Raw genomic sequence first — 15,079 nt, 5'->3', positions numbered from 1 at the left:
CCCAAACTGGCTCAGGTGTAAAACCCCCACCCTGGGAAGGCCACACACACAGTGGACAATGTCACACTTGTCCTGCCCCAGGGGAAATCCCTGTCCCTGTTACTCCCTTGTTCTCCTACCTTTTTCTCTTTCTTTCCATCTCTCTCTCTACCTCACATTTACTGGTCAATAAAATCCACTTTGGATTTGGTCTTGTGAGCACCTTAATTGGGGCAGAGGCATCTCTCTAACAATTTTATTATCCAGATTGCAACATTATTTTACACAGTGAGTTCAGGGCTCTGTTGTCTGACCCCAAGTGCCTTTGACAACAGCATGTTTCTCTCCTCTGAGGAGTTTGTGGCTCTTTCTGGAGGAACTTTTGGAAACTTGGATGCAGCTTCCTCTGAGTGACTTTTGGGAGAACTTACAAGGAAAATGGCTCTTGTGGGTGGCCAGTGTAAAGAAAATATTTTGTTTTCCTTCTTTGAAAATTCTGTTAAAATCACTGGAGGAAAGGGACCAAATGATACCAGCAAGACTGACAAGGATCATTCACCTCAAAGTGAGGAACACAAGGCTACTTAAATCCTACAAGAAGCCCAGCTCAAGTAGGTAAATTCCCAAATAACTCCTGAATTCACGGGCTTTGGGGGGAGAAGCATTATTTTCTTGGTCCCTGTCACCTTTGTGATAGCTACACAGACCTTTCCCTTCCTTTTAATAATCTGTATTGGGCCAAATTTCCATGGGGGTTTTTTTGTTTGTTTGTTTTTTTTTTATTTTTTTTTGGAACCTGCCAGCATCTGAGCTGGAGCTGTACTGGAACTGATGAAATTTGGAATTGCCAGAGAATTGCTTCTGTTGTTTGTCTATTCATGTTTGGGATTTATTTGTGTTTCCATCAGAAATGACTTGTGGGAAGAGCAAATCTTCCTCAAGGCATTTTATGTAGGGTTAACTTTGATTTCTGCTGAGTTTGTTTTGTCCAGTGTCCAGGAGATGCTCAAGGGGTCTCTGGTTTTGGTTTGGCCCTAATTTACTTCTGATTTGTCTTTATCACTTAAAAACACCTGAAAAATGACTAAAAAGAGTATTGACCGGAGATGTCAGAAGTTCCACCATTTAAGAGGTATTTGAGGTGGACTTTACTGTTTGGGAACATATTCTGGAGGATTTGTGGGTTCTTGGGGGATATCTGGTAGTATTCTCCATATCTTTGCACTCCAAAACCCAATGTGGATTTGTCTGTCACCTCACAGTGACTCAATCACACCTCAAAATGGCTGGTTCCCACCTCAGTCCCATGCCAAAATTGCTCAATTCTTCAGCCTCCAGGATGAGATGGGGTTGGAAGGTGATCGGGAGAAGCGAGATCCAAATTTGAGTGTGTGGGGTCAGGATTGTGTGGGGCTGGGTGGGTGTGATTTATTTTGATAATAAGTAAAACTATCAGAATTATTGATTTCTGTCCCATTCATTTTCTGTCAGTTCTGATTTGATTTTCAGAGTGCCGCCTTCTCAGCTGATTTTGTTTGTGTCCTCCTGTCCCAGACTGAAAAGCAAGATGTGTTCTATTTGCCATCTGTATGGCAGTTGTCCTGTGTTAAGTGGGCAGTTTTTCCTTATCTCTTCCACAATCAATCCTCCCTCAGGACAGACACTTGCTGATAATGGGCTATTGAATGTCACAGCATGAATGATAAGAAATGTGGAGAGTTTTGTGTATGAATGGCTTCGTGAGAAAGGACATGACTACGTGCAGTTAGTGAAGCAGTAGCTGAAAATTGCATAGTGCAGCAATAGCAGATGTAGCAATAATATCTTATGTCCTTGGGTAAGCTGGTTCCCAACAGTAGAATAGTCAGCAAAAAGATAAATGTAAGGGAAAACAAAGCAAGCTCAGAAAGCTCCAAAGGCGGGGTTGACCTGTTTTTAATACACCAATGATGAGCCTAAGTTTTGCAATATGCATGAGCTTCATTATAACGGGTATAAGTGTACATGTGTGCTTGGAATAAACTGAGACTTGTTGACATTATAGAATGGACTAGTCTCACGTCATTATTTACACAGGGAACGCATAAGAAAGAGGCAGGGTGAATGGGGGGAAGAAGGGAAAATTACAAACCCCCAAACTCCTCCTCGTCCTCATCCTCCATTTACTCGTCGTCCTCCTCCTCCTCCTCCTCCTCCTCCTCCTCATCCTCGTCCTCCTTGTCCTCCTTGTCATCCTAGTCCTCCCCCTCCTCCTCCACCTCCTTGTCCTGCTCATCCTTATCCTCCTCCTCCTCAATTTCCCCCTACACATCCTCATTCTCATCCTCTTTACCCTCCTATTCCTCCTCCTCCTCCTCGTCTTCCTCGTCCTCCTCCTCCTTGTCCTCCTTGTCCTCCTCGTCCTCCTTCTCCTCCTCATCCTTGTCCTTTTCCTCATCCTTGTCCTCCTCCTCATCCTCCTCCTCCTTATCCTCCGCATCCTTATCCTCCTCATCCTCCTCATTGTCCTCCTCATCCTCATTCTCCTCCTTCTCCTCCTCCTCATCTTCCTCCTATTCCTCCTCCTCGTCCTCCCCATCCTGCTCATCCTCATCCTCCTCGTCCTTCTCCTCCTGGTCCTCCTCATCCTTGTCCTCCTCCTCTTTATTCTCCTCCTTGTCCTCCACCTCCTCCTGTTCATCTCCTTTCTCCTCCTCCTCCTCTTACTCGTCCGCCTCCCACTCTTCCTCATCCCCCTCCTCCTCCTCCTCATCCTCGTCCTCCTCCTCCTCCTCGTCCACCTCCTCCTCGTCCTCCTCCTCCTCGTCCTCGTCGTCCTCCTCCTCCTCCTCTTCATCCTCCTCCTCCTCCTCGTCCTCCTCCTCCTCGTCCTCTTCCTCCTCCTACTCCTCATCCTCCTCCTCCTCGTCCTCCTTCTCCTCATCCTCCTCCTCCTCGTCCTCCTCCTCGTCCTCCTCCTCCTCGTCCTCCTCCTCCTCATCCTCCTCCTCCTCGTCCTCGTCCACCTTTTCCTCCTCCTTGTCTTCCTCCTCGTCCTCCTCATTCTCGTCCTCCTCCTGGCCCTCCTCCTCGTCCTCCTCGTCCTCCACGTCGTCCTCGTAGTCCTACTCATCCTCCTTGACCTTCTCCTCGTCCTCCTCCTCATCCTATTTCTCGTCCTCATCCTCGTCCTCCTCCTTCTCGTCCTCGTACTCCTCCTCGTCCTCCTCCTCCTCCTCCTCCTCCTCGTCCTTCTCCTCCTCATCCTCGTCCTCATCCTCCTCCTCCTCCTCCTCCACCCCCTCCTCTTCCTCCTCCTCTTCCTCCTCCTCCTCCTAGTCAACTTCATCCACGTCCTCGTCCTCCTCCTCCTACTCCTCATCCTCCTCCTCCTCCTCGTCCTCCTCCTCCTCGTCCTCTTCCTCGTCATCCTCGTCCTCCTCCTCCTCGTCCTCCTCTTCCTCCTCGTCTTCCTCATCCTCCTCCTCGTCCTCCTCGTCCACGTCCTCCTCCTCCTCGTCCTCCTCCTCCTCGTCCTCCTCCTCCTCATCCTCGTCCTCCTCGTCCTCCTCGTCCTCCTCCTCCTCGTCCTCCTCCTCCTCGTCCTCCTCCTCCTCTTTGTCCTCCTCCTCCTCCTCCTCCTCCTCCTCCGCGTCCTCCTCCTCCTCATCCTCGTCCTCCTCCTCCTCGTCCTCCTCCTCCTCTTTGTCCTCCTCCTCCTCCTCCTCCTCCTCCTCCTCCTCCGCGTCCTCCTCCTCCTCATCCTCGTCCTCCTCCTCCTCATCCTCCTCCCCCTCGTCCTCCTCCTCCTGCTCCTCGTCCTCATCCTCGTCCTCCTCCTCGTCCTCGTCCTCCTCCTCCTCGTCCTCCTCCTCATCCTCGTCCTCATCCTCCTCCTCGTCCTCCTCCTACTCGTCCTCCTCCTCCTCATCCTCGTCCTCCTCCTCCTCCTCCTCGTCCTCTTCCTCGTCCTTCTCGTCCTCCTCCTCCTCCTCTTCAGTCTCCTCCTCCTCGTCGTCCTCCTCTTCATCCTCCTCCTCGTCCTCGTCCTCATTTTCCTCCTCCTCGTCCTCCTCCTCCTCCTCCTCGTCCTCCTCCACCTCATCCTCGTCCTCCTCCTCCTCTTTGTCCTCCTCCTCCTCGTCCTCCTCCTCCTCGTCCTCCTCCTCCTTGTCCTCCTCCTCCTCGTCCTCGTCCTCCACCTCATCGTCCTCCTCCTCTTCGTCTTCGTCCTCCTCCGCCTCATCCTCGTCCTCCTCCTCCTCTTTGTCCTCCTCCTCCTCGTCCTCCTCCTCCTCGTCCTCCTCCTCCTTGTCCTCCTCCTCCTCGTCCTCGTCCTCCACCTCATCGTCCTCCTCCTCTTCGTCTTCGTCCTCCTCCTCCTCCTCCACTTCCTCCTCCTCGTCGTCCTGCTCCTCATCCTCCTCCTCCTCGTCATCCTCCTCCTCTTTGTCCTCCTCCTCCTCATCCTCCTCCTCCTCCTGCTCCTCATCCTCATCCTCGTCCTCGTCCTCCTCCTCCTCCTCCTCATCCTCCTTGTCCTCCTCCTCCTCGTCTTCGTCCTCCTTCTCCTCCTCATCCTCCTCCTCCTCGTCCTCCTCCTCCTTATCCTCCTCCTTGTCCTCGTCCTCCTTTTCCTCCTCCTCGTCCTCCTCCTCCTCGTCCTCCACCTCCTCGTCCTCCTCCTCGTCCTCCTCCTCCTCGTCCTCCTCCTCCTCTTTGTCCTCCTCCTCCTGCTCCTCATCCTCATCCTTCTCCTCCTCCTCGTCCTCCTCCTCCTCGTCCATGTCCTCCTCCTCCTCCTCCTCCTCCTCCTCCTCCTCCTCCTCGTCCTCCTCCTCCTCGTCCTCGTCCTCCTTTTCCTCCTCCTCGTCCTCCTCCTCTTTATCCTCGTCCTCCTCGTCCTCGTTCTCCTCCTCGTCCTCCTCCTCCTCATCCTCATCCTCCTCATCATCCTCCTCCTCCTCATCCTCCTCCTCCTCCTCGTCCTCCTCGTCCTCGTCCTCCTCCCCCTCCTCTTCCTCGTCCTCCTCCCAGTCCTCCTCCTCCTCTTTGTTCTCCTGCTCCTCGTCCTCGTCCTCGTCCTCCTCCTCCTCGTCCTCCTCCTCCTCCTCGTCCTCCTCGTCCTCCTCATCCTCCTCCTCGTCCTCCTCCTCCTCCTTCTCTTCCTCCTGCTGCTCCTCCTCCTCCTCCTCCTCCTCTGAGTGTGGTTCTCAGGATTCAATGACTCTAGGATTACAGGAACCTGGAACTCTGGGATTCCATGGCTCTGTGACCCCATGGATGGATTCAGGACTGTCTCCAAGGCCACGAGGGAACGTTGGTGCCAGCGGGAGGGGCTGCAGTGCAGGGGCACCAACAGCTGAGAGGAGACTGCAGCTGCTGCTGCTGCTGCTTCTGCTGCTGCTGCTGCTGCTGCTGCTGCTGCTGCTTGTGGGGGTGCTGCTGGCAGGGGCAGGGCCCTGGTTTGGCTGAGCATTGCCATCTCAGCCTGTGAGCTCCTGGGAGCTCAGGACAGGGCCAGAACTGACCCAGGTTGGCAATGCACTTGAGGACAGACACAGAGAATGGCAAGTGCCCATGGAGTGGTTTCGAGCAGGTCTGTGGGAAGGAGGAGGGAGGGAGGAAGAATCCCCTGCCCAAGGCTGCCAAGGGAAGGCTTTGGGAGGGAAAGGAAGCCTTGACCTGACACTAAGTCCTTCAAGGGCTCAGTTGCCCACGCTGAGAAGGATGTCGTCGCGCAGAACTGACAGGCCCAGATCCAGGGATGGGGAGGACATCGAGGCAGGCTTCAGTTGAGCAAATTCTGCAGTGCTGACAAAGAGAGAGACTACAGCCAGGTGAGGGAGGCAGGTGGAAAAGGCTTTGTGCCGTCCCTGCTCAGAAGGGATCCTCAGCACAGCCCTGACAATCTGTACATAGGAGAAAACAATGAACACAAAACAACAAAATGATAAACTGCTAGTAACCACAAGAAGCTCAAGTTCCCTGAGGTGGGAATTGGAGCAGGAGAGCTTGAGGATCTGTGGGATATCACAGAAGAACTGGCCCAGGGCATTGCCATGGCACAGGGGCAGGGAAAATGTATTGGCTGTGTGCAGCAGAGCATTGAGAAAGGCACTGGGCCAGGCAGCTGCTGCCATGTGGGCACAAGCTCTGCTGCCCAGGAGGGTCCTGTAGTGCAGGGGTTTGCAGATGGATACGTAGCGGTCATAGCACATGATGGTCAGCAGGAAATATTCTGTTGCAGCACAGAAAAGAAAAAAAAAATTGTGCAGCACATCCTGTGTAGGAGATGTTCCTGGTGTCCCAGAGGGAATTGTGCATGGCTTTGGGGACAGTGGTGTAGATGGAGCCCAGGTCACTGAGGGCCAGGTTGAGCAGGAAGAAGAACATGGGCGTGTGCAGGTGGTGGCCGCAGGCTACGGCGCTGATGATGAGGCCGTTGCCCAGGAGGGCAGCCAGGGAGATGCCCAGGAAGAGACAGAAGTGCAGGAGCTGCAGCTGCCGCGTGTCTGCCAGTGCCAGCAGGAGGAAGTGGCTGATGGAGCTGCTGTTGGACATTTGCTGTGGCTGCACATGGGCACCTGTTCATGGAGAAAGGACAGGGACAAGTCAGGAGAGGCTGCTTGGAGCCAAACCTGGGCCATTCCCTGCAGCCTGTCCTACTGGGACTCACCCACCCTTGTTCCTGCTCTGGGAAAACCTTCACCCAGGTCCCTGCCTGAGCTCCAGTTGTGCTGGCTGAGTGTGCCAGAAGCAGACAGGCCTGGGCGTGGGGGCTCTCGAGGAGCCATCCCTGCCCCACTGCCCTGGGTTTGTGGCCATTTGGCAGAGAGACAAGGCTGGATATTCAGGATCTGTCAGGGGAATCACTCCTACTGCAGAAAGGGTGATACCATCTGCACTTACATATCTAAGAGAAATTGATGGCAGGGGTTGGATTTAGGAATTGATTTCCTACCCAGACACGATTCCTGTCTCTTTGAGGTCAGAAATCCCCAGCATTCCTGCTGCACTCAGAGTTTGCCACTGAGAGATGTGAGAGGCAAAGGATTCCCTGTGGCTGAGGGCAGGTGAGGGGCTGGATGGGCTTGTTCCCCCAGCACTGCTCTGCTCAGCCCCCTCTGCTTCCCTGAGCATCTCCCTGGGCCTGGACATCCCCTCCTGAGAGGTGCCTTGTCCCTGCCAGCGCTCACAGAGCCCATCCCACCCTGTGTGCCCTCAGCCCACCCTACAGAAACCTGCCTGTGTGCAGGGCCCTGGCTGGGGCAGGCTCTGTGTGCAGCTGGGCAAGGGCAGCTCAGGAGAGCCCTGCTGGGCCCTGCAGAGGTGATGCTGCTGCTGCCCAGGGCTGAGGAGTGGCTGAAGGCCCTTTGGGAGGCTCCCAGCAGAGCGACTGACCACCCAAAGTCACAGTTCTGCAGTCTCTGTAAATGTTCAAACATTCCTTTGATGATCCTGTGTGTCCCTTTCAACTCACAATGTTCTGTGATTCTGGGATTACAATTCCTGTTCTGCTTCTCTCATCCCCCTGTTGTCTATAATCAAAACAGAAAAAAAGGATCCTTGCAACAGTGTTAGAGGAGTAAAGTAAAAACCAGACCTTTATTGGAAGCTTCCAGGTATCCCAGGGGGGATGAGGACCATTCAAACTCCGATTTAAACAATTTATTATGGTTGATTAATTTGGATATTTAATAGGAACATCCAATAAGAGATTCAATTGCCCCAGTTACACATCCCTGGTTGAACCCATTGGAGTAGGTCCAACGACTTCTTTGCCCAGCTTTTTGTTATCACTGCTCACATTCTAAATCCAAAATGTTATTCTTATAGGTCCATTTCCTGATAGTAAGACTATGTAGTATTTTAAAAATGTATTTAGAAAATCAGCTTATTGTTCTTAAATCTTGAAGAAAGGTAAGGAAATGCACTATAGTTATTTAAGGATTATTATTATATTATCTATATAAAAGTTGTTAGAGTTCATTAAGAGTTTAATAGAGTTAGGTAAGAATTATAGTTTTATAACTATTTCATAGTAATTTCCAGAACTACAAATATGTGAAAAATATATAAAAAGCAAAAATCCTGACTTTCCCATCCTGCTCCAAGCAGGAAATAGAAACACTCTCAGGAAAGCTCCTGATCTTTACAGCAATCCCAGGCTTACCTTCTTTGGGAAGTGCCCTCCAGAGCTGTGCCCAGGCTGGTCTGGAGCTGGGAGCAGCCCTGCCCCAGCCAGCCCCTCTCAGCAGCAGCACCTGCCCTGCTCAGGGTGGCTCCTTCCCCACACAGCTCCTGGCCAGCGCTGGGAGCAGCTCCAGGGCCGGCTGAGAGCTGTCCCTGGCAGGCAGCAGAGTCCCTGGCCCAGCACAGCGCCCTGGGCTGCAGGACCCTGCTCTGCAGGACAGCCCTGGGCACCCCTGGCTGCTCTGCACAGGAGATGAGCAGAGAATGCACTCACAGGGTCTGTGGGTATTGGGATGTTCCAGCTTTAGGAGATCTCTCCAGGAGCTGCAGCTGCATTGTCCTGCAGCCAGAGGTTCCTGTGCCAAGGGCTGGCAGTGATTCTGCCCCAGGCACTTCTCAGCCCCTTCCCAGCCCTGACTGATTGAAGCTCTCTGTGCCTCTGTGCTGTGCCCGGGCTGGCTGCAGGCAGTGCCGCAGCCCTGCTGGGCTGGCAGAAGAGCTGCTCAGCAAGAGAAATGTGCTTTTGAAGCTCTGCTTGCTTACCAGGATCACCCTCTGTGCCAGGAGCCCGGCCCAGCTCAGCAGCACAGACACAGCACAAGGAATTTAATGACCCTCTGGGGCTTTGTGCTCAGCCCTGAACATCAGGCCCTGAGAGGGAGCTGCAGAAACCTCTCCAGAACTCCAGTCAGAATCCAACTCCAAAGTTTCTCTGACTTTTAATGGGTCCCACTGAGGGACACGACTGAGAAAGTGTCCCCAGGTCCCAGGCAGAGCAAAGAACTGGAGGCACTGATGCCAGGTGGGGACAAAGAGAAGCCAAGTCTTGGTGCCTGGGGCACAGCAGGGTCTGTGCCACCAAGGGCTGTGAGGAGACACCTTGTCCTGAGGCCCTGGGGCCTCCTGGCACAGCCCCAGCCAGGCTGGGCACTGTCAGCCCCTGGTCCTGCCCTCAGCATCCCCCTCTAGCCCACATCCCAGTGGCCTCAAGGATCTGCTGGAAGGAGTCCCTGGGGAGCCTTGGTCAGGAATGTCCCTGGGGGCTCCTTCATGCTCCCAGGGACTGCAGGCTTTTCAAAGGACTTTGGCTTTTCCTTTTACCTTGCAGTCTCTGAGAGCTTTGTGCAATCATGGCCTCCAATTATCTGCTGTAATTAGTCCCTGGAGAGCCTTTGTCAGGAACAACACTCAGTGGGGCCCATTAATGCTTCAAGGTACTTCAGTTTTATTAAGGTACTTGGTGTTTCCCTTTTGATCCACTCTGTGAGAGGTTTGTGCAATCATGGCTCCAATTATCTGCTTTAATGAGTCCCTTTGGATCTTTGTACTGACACTCAGTGGGGCTCATGAATACTTTGAGATTCTTAACTTTTGTAAGGTACTTTGGGTTTTCCTTTCCACATTGTCATTTCTTTGTGCCATTTTCAGTCTCTGAGAGGTTTTTGTGCCATCCTGGCCTCCAGGTCTCTCCTCCAAGGACTCCATGAAGAGCCTGTGGTATAGATGCACCTTTGTGGTTCCCATTAATACTTTAGACTCCAACCACTTTGGGGTTTTCCTCTGACTTTGACTCCGGGACAGGTTTGTGCTATCTCCTCTCAGGCCCTGAGGTTCCAGGTCTCAGCTCCAAATGCACCACGGGGCTCATTAGGATCAAGTATGTCCTGACAAACCATGGCTCTGCCTCAATTTCTCTCTGCTCTCATGCAGTTTGTCAGGAAGTTTCTGTAGTGGTTTTGGTTCACCATTTTGAGATTTCTCGGCCAATGCTTCAATGAGTGTGATGGGTTCAGTGTTGGCTAATTACCAGTGCACTCACTAGAATATACTTACTCATTTCCCGCTGTGAAATAGGATTAGGAGAAAGGCAAAGTAGTCACAGAATTTTAAAAGGGTATAAATAAAATTGTATTAACCATAACTAAAGAACGAGTAATAAGAATTAGAACAAAACTTTCAGAACACTTCCTCTCTCCATACAATCTGACAATGTAAAGAAACAAAACCTAAAATTTTCAATCAGTTTGCTACCTCTAAAATAGTCTTTCTTCACTTCACTTAGGGAGAGAAGTTCTTCTTGTTAATGTTATGGAGACTTCTCCACAAGAAAACAGTTATCTCATGGCTTTTTATTTCCACTAATAGCAGCTGCCTGGAAAAATCTGCAATTGTTAACTCCCTCCCATCTTTTCCCATCTTTTCCCACAGCTGTGCTTATGGGCCATGCCAAGTTATGGGGTATTAGTTTTGAGATTTGCTGTTTAACAGCAACAGTTCTCTTCATCTCTTTCTAAGATCATCTTCATCTTTGGGAACAGAGGTCGTCTTCTCTCCCTGAGGGCACAGGGTCTCATCACTGTTCTCCCTTTCTCTGTTCAAACCTCTCATGGGATCACAGCTACTGCAACATTTGCTTACTTTAGCATGGAGGCCTTTGCTGAAACAAGTCATCTCTCCATGTTTTCAATGCCTTACAGGGAAAAAGAGAGTCTGATGTATCAATGACATCCTTCTCCACAGCTTTAGCAGAGTATTCCAGCCCCAAGATCAAGGCATCTCCTCATCCCTCCCATCTGGGACTCAACTTCCTCTTCCCTGCCCTCGGTGTGTCCATGCTGCTCCTCTGTGTGCCTGCCCTGTGTCCTTTTCTCTCACTGGAGGGAGGATGGCAGCACTGGAAGGGTTAGTATCCCCCCAGGGCATGCAGATGGTTCCGTGAGCCCGGCTGGGCTCAGTGGCCAATTCTAATTTTGGCCATGGACCCTGCACATGAAGACCAGTTCTTTTCCATAGGAATGAAGGAAGAGAGCCCCAATGTTTTAGGGGCAGATGAGAGGTGGCCACCAGAGGACGAGGCCAGCCAAAGCTGCTGGATTTTATTCTCAGGCATGCCCCTTGATTATAGGGCATGTTTTAGGCAGAATGTCAGTATTGGCTATGGGCATCTGAAAAGATGGAGAGTTCTTTTCCATAGCAAGGAATGTGCAGATCCCCAGTGCTCCAGGAGCTGATGAGAGGCAGCCCTTGACATCCCAAGATCAGCCAGACCTTTCAGGCGGCCCCTGGCAGGCCAAGCAAGCCAGACCTGGTCCATGTTCCCTCGCTTCCATGGGGCCCCACTGTGTCCCAATGGTCCCTGGCTTCCAGGAGGCCCTGAGGTGTCACAATGCCCCCTTGGTGACACCAGGCCCTGCAGGGTCGGAATGGTCTCCATGGTTCCATCAGGCCCCACAGAGTCATAATGGTCTCTGGGTCCATGAAGCCCCATGGTGTCACCCTTGGTTCCATGGGCTCCAGTGGTGCCACAATGATCCCCTTGGTTCCATGAGGTGCCCACAGTGTCACAGTGATCTCCATGGGAAGGAAAGAACCGAGACCCAGTGTGGCAGGGGCAGCCACCAGAGGCCAAGGCCAGACAGCCTTGATGGTACTGACAGATTTTGCCTGGGAGTAACCCTTGGATATAGGGAATTTTAGAGGTGGAATCCCAAATTCAGACATGGACACTCGGAGGGGAACAGCTGTTCTTTGCATGGGAAGAAAAGCACAGAACACCAGTGTTTGAGGAGCAGATGAAAGGTGGCCACCAGAGCCCTAAAGCAGCCAGACCTCTCTGTTCTGGTAGCTTTTGTCTGAAAGCAGCTCTTGGATATATGGAATTTGGGAGGTATGACCGCAAGTACGGCCATTTCTGTGTAGATAAGAAGGACGGTTCTTTTCCATAGGAAGGAAAGCACAGAGCCCCAATGTTTCAAAAGCAGATGAGAGGCAGCCTGTGTGTTTCAGAAGAGACCAAGGGCAGCCAGACCTTTCTGTCCTGGCTGCTTTCACTTGGGGCATCCTTGGATGTACAGAGTTTTGGACATGGAATCCCAGTTTTGGCCATGGGCACCTAGACCAGATGAATTATTTTTTCCTATAAGAAAAAGAAGTGTGAAGTCCAAGTGTCCTGGAAGAAGATGAGAGGTGGCCCCCCTTAGGCCAAGCCAGCCAGACCTTGGCACCTTTCATCTAGGAGCTATCCTTGGACACAGGGCATTTTAGAGGGCAAAACTCAATTTTGGCTGTGGGCACCTGGACCGGAAGAAGAGTTCTTTTCATAAGGAAGGAAAGCACAGAGCCTCAGTGTTTCAGAGGCACATGAGTGCCAGCCCTCAGAAACCAAGGCCAACCAGACATGTCTCTGACCTATCTTAGCTGCTTTTGTCTGGGAGCTATCCTTGGATATAGGAAATTCTGGAGGCAGATGAAGAGAGCCTGACAGAGGAATGGTTGTACAACAGGGGACATGATACTGTAAAATTAATCCAAGTAGGGAGGGCTACGTGACTGCTGCAAAGTTCGCATGGCCCTGAAGAGTAGATGGTGTGCAGAAAGCAGGATATTGAAACTGCTTGGTATGTAGAAGTAGATAGAGAAGAACAAAGAAGTACTAAGCTGTTGTAACTGCAAGGCCAGCTGGACAGGCAAGTATCATTCACAAAGATACTTTTAAGATAATAGTACAAGTCACATAGCATCCAATCATGAGCTTGGCTTTTGCAATATGTATGAGCTAATTAACGAACATATATAAACTGTGTAATCTATCACAATAAACTGAGACTTGATGATCATGATATCATGAGTCTTGTCTCCCGCGGCACCCTCCAACAGGCAGATGCCAAATTTTGGCCATGGGTGCATAGTTGAGATGGATGATTTCTTCTCATAAGAAAGAAAAGCACATGGTCCAAGAGTTTCAAAGGCAGAAAAGAGGTGGCTCCCTGGGTAGCCAAGGCACCCAGAGTTGTTTCTCCCGGCAGATTTCATCTGGGAACAATCTTTGCAATATAAGGAAATTTGGAGAAGGAATCCCAGTTTTGTCCCTGGGTCCCTGAAGGAGAAGGACAGTTCTCTCCCATAGGAAGGAAAGCCCAGAGCCCCAGGGCTTCAGGGGCAGATGAGAAGCAGCCCTCGACATGCCAAGGTCAGCCAGACCTGTCAGGTGGTCCCCAGGAGGCCCAGCCAGCCAGACCTGTTCCATGTGCCCTTGGTTCCATGGGACCCCACAGTGTTACAATGGTCTCCTTGGTTCCATCAGGCCCTGGAGTGTCACAATGTTCCCCTTGCTTCTGCAGTGTCACAATGGCCCCCGTGCTTCCTTGCAGTGTCACAGTGGCTTCGTGGTTCCACAAAGCCCTGATGTGTCACAATGGCCCCTCGGCTCCATGTGCCCTCGCTGTGTCACAACGGCTCCTCTGTGACACTGCGGCTGCACAAGGTCACCATAGACCCTTGGTTCCTTGGTGTCTCTGAGTTCACAATGGTCTCCTTGATTCCATGAGTCCCCACAGTGTCACCATGGCCCCTTGGTTCCATGAGGTTCCCCAGTGTCACCATGGTCACTATCAGAGGCTGGATGAGATCCATGTCCCGAGACACCTTGGGATGCTCGGAATGCCCGTGTGGGGCCGGGGCCGGGTCAGGCCTTGGTTTGTGGTGGGACAGAGCCCCGCCCCCAGCCTGGCCTGGCAGAGCTGTCAATCACACAGCAGGGGCGGTGCTGATTGGCTGAGCTGTCAACCAATCACACACCAGCAGCTGGTGCCTACCCTGACTCTGATTGGTCAATCACCTGGCAGTCCCACCCCAGGGGCGGGCCCATGGAGGCCCAGGGGGTTAAAAGCCGGAGCACGAGGCCAGCCCATGGTCTGGATCCTGCCTTCTCCTGGGGTTCGTCTGTTAGCGACGCTGGGACCTGAGCAGTTGGTGCCTGTGTCTTTCTATAGATCTGCTGCCTTTCTGCTGTTCTCTGTTTCTTCTTCTAATCCTACTTACCTGGAACATTTTTGGAAAAATTAACATCTTAAGGGTTAAACTTTTTAGGTTAAATTGCTTAAGTTAATGAAGTTAATGCAAAATTAAGAGATTTATGTTGAAGTGGATGTTGTATTAAAGTCTTTGCTAAACTTCCTTGACTGTCTATATTTTGCCAATAAAATTTTGTGCCATTTTGAGCTCTTAGCTCCGCTCGTTAGAGCATGGTGCTGGTATCACTGAGGCTGTAGGTTCAGTCCATGTGTGGGCCATACAATGAAGAGCTGGACTTGACAATCCTGGTGGGTCCCTTCCTACCAAGAATATTCTTTGCATCTGGCTATGTTGAGATTATCTGGTTGGTGTTCCTCCTGTGCACCAAACTCAAGTAAAGGAACCTTTGGTGACCCCCAGCATTTCAGTGTTCTGGGGTGTTCCAGCCCTGCAGACTCACAATGGCCTCTTATGTCCATGGGGCCCCACAGTGTCACCCTGGCCCCTTGGATCCATGGGCCCAACAGTGCCACAATGATCCCCTTGGTTCCACGGGCCCTACAGTGCCTCAGTGATTCCCTTGGATCCACAACTTCCCACAGTGTCACACCGGCCCCTTGGCTCCATGAGGATCTGCAGGGTCACACAGGTTTATGACATTTGTCCTTGCTGCCCCTCACATCCCCCTGCCCCACAAACAGCCCCGAGCCACCCGTGAGGGACAGGCCCTGCTGTGCCAGGCTGGGCTCAGGGCTTGGCCTTTCTGCTTCCCCCAGCCAGCCCAGGCCTTGCTCAGCATTGCAGTTCCCTGCTCTGAGCCTTGGGCTCCCTGCAATCCTGGCCTCAAGGATCTGCTCTCACCAGTCCCTGGGAGCCTTTGGAAGTCCCTGCCCTCAGTGGGGCCCAGTGATGCTCCAAAGGACTTGGAGTTTTGCCCCTGACTCCTTGAGCAGCTTCTTCAGCCTTCTCTCAGTGCCTGAGGGTTCTGGACTCAGCCCCAAATCCACCATGGGAATCATCAAAATGCAGGAATCCTTCAGGGCCGCTTTGTCTTCATTCAATTGTCTGCAAATCTCCAGGGCTTGTGCAGCTGATTGGAGTCAGTTTGGAGTCCTTGTAAGAAGGAAGATTT

The 15,079-nt window shown here is 52.1% G+C and overlaps 1 protein-coding gene across 1 annotated transcript in view; it reads right to left on the bottom strand.

The window, feature by feature from the left end:
- The window catches only part of LOC144248808 (uncharacterized), a 249,664-nt gene extending 246,954 nt beyond the window's left edge, over positions 1-2,710 (bottom strand). The window contains 1 exon segment of the mRNA XM_077790795.1: positions 2,686-2,710. Within this exon segment, the coding sequence (XP_077646921.1) occupies positions 2,686-2,710 (25 nt within the window).
- Positions 2,711-15,079: the final 12,369 nt, after the last annotated feature.

Source organism: Lonchura striata, unplaced genomic scaffold (genome assembly GCF_046129695.1).
Source record: "Lonchura striata isolate bLonStr1 unplaced genomic scaffold, bLonStr1.mat Scaffold_91, whole genome shotgun sequence".
NCBI classification, from domain to species: Eukaryota; Metazoa; Chordata; class Aves; order Passeriformes; family Estrildidae; genus Lonchura; species Lonchura striata.
This window is presented reverse-complemented; position numbering and strand designations above follow the sequence as displayed.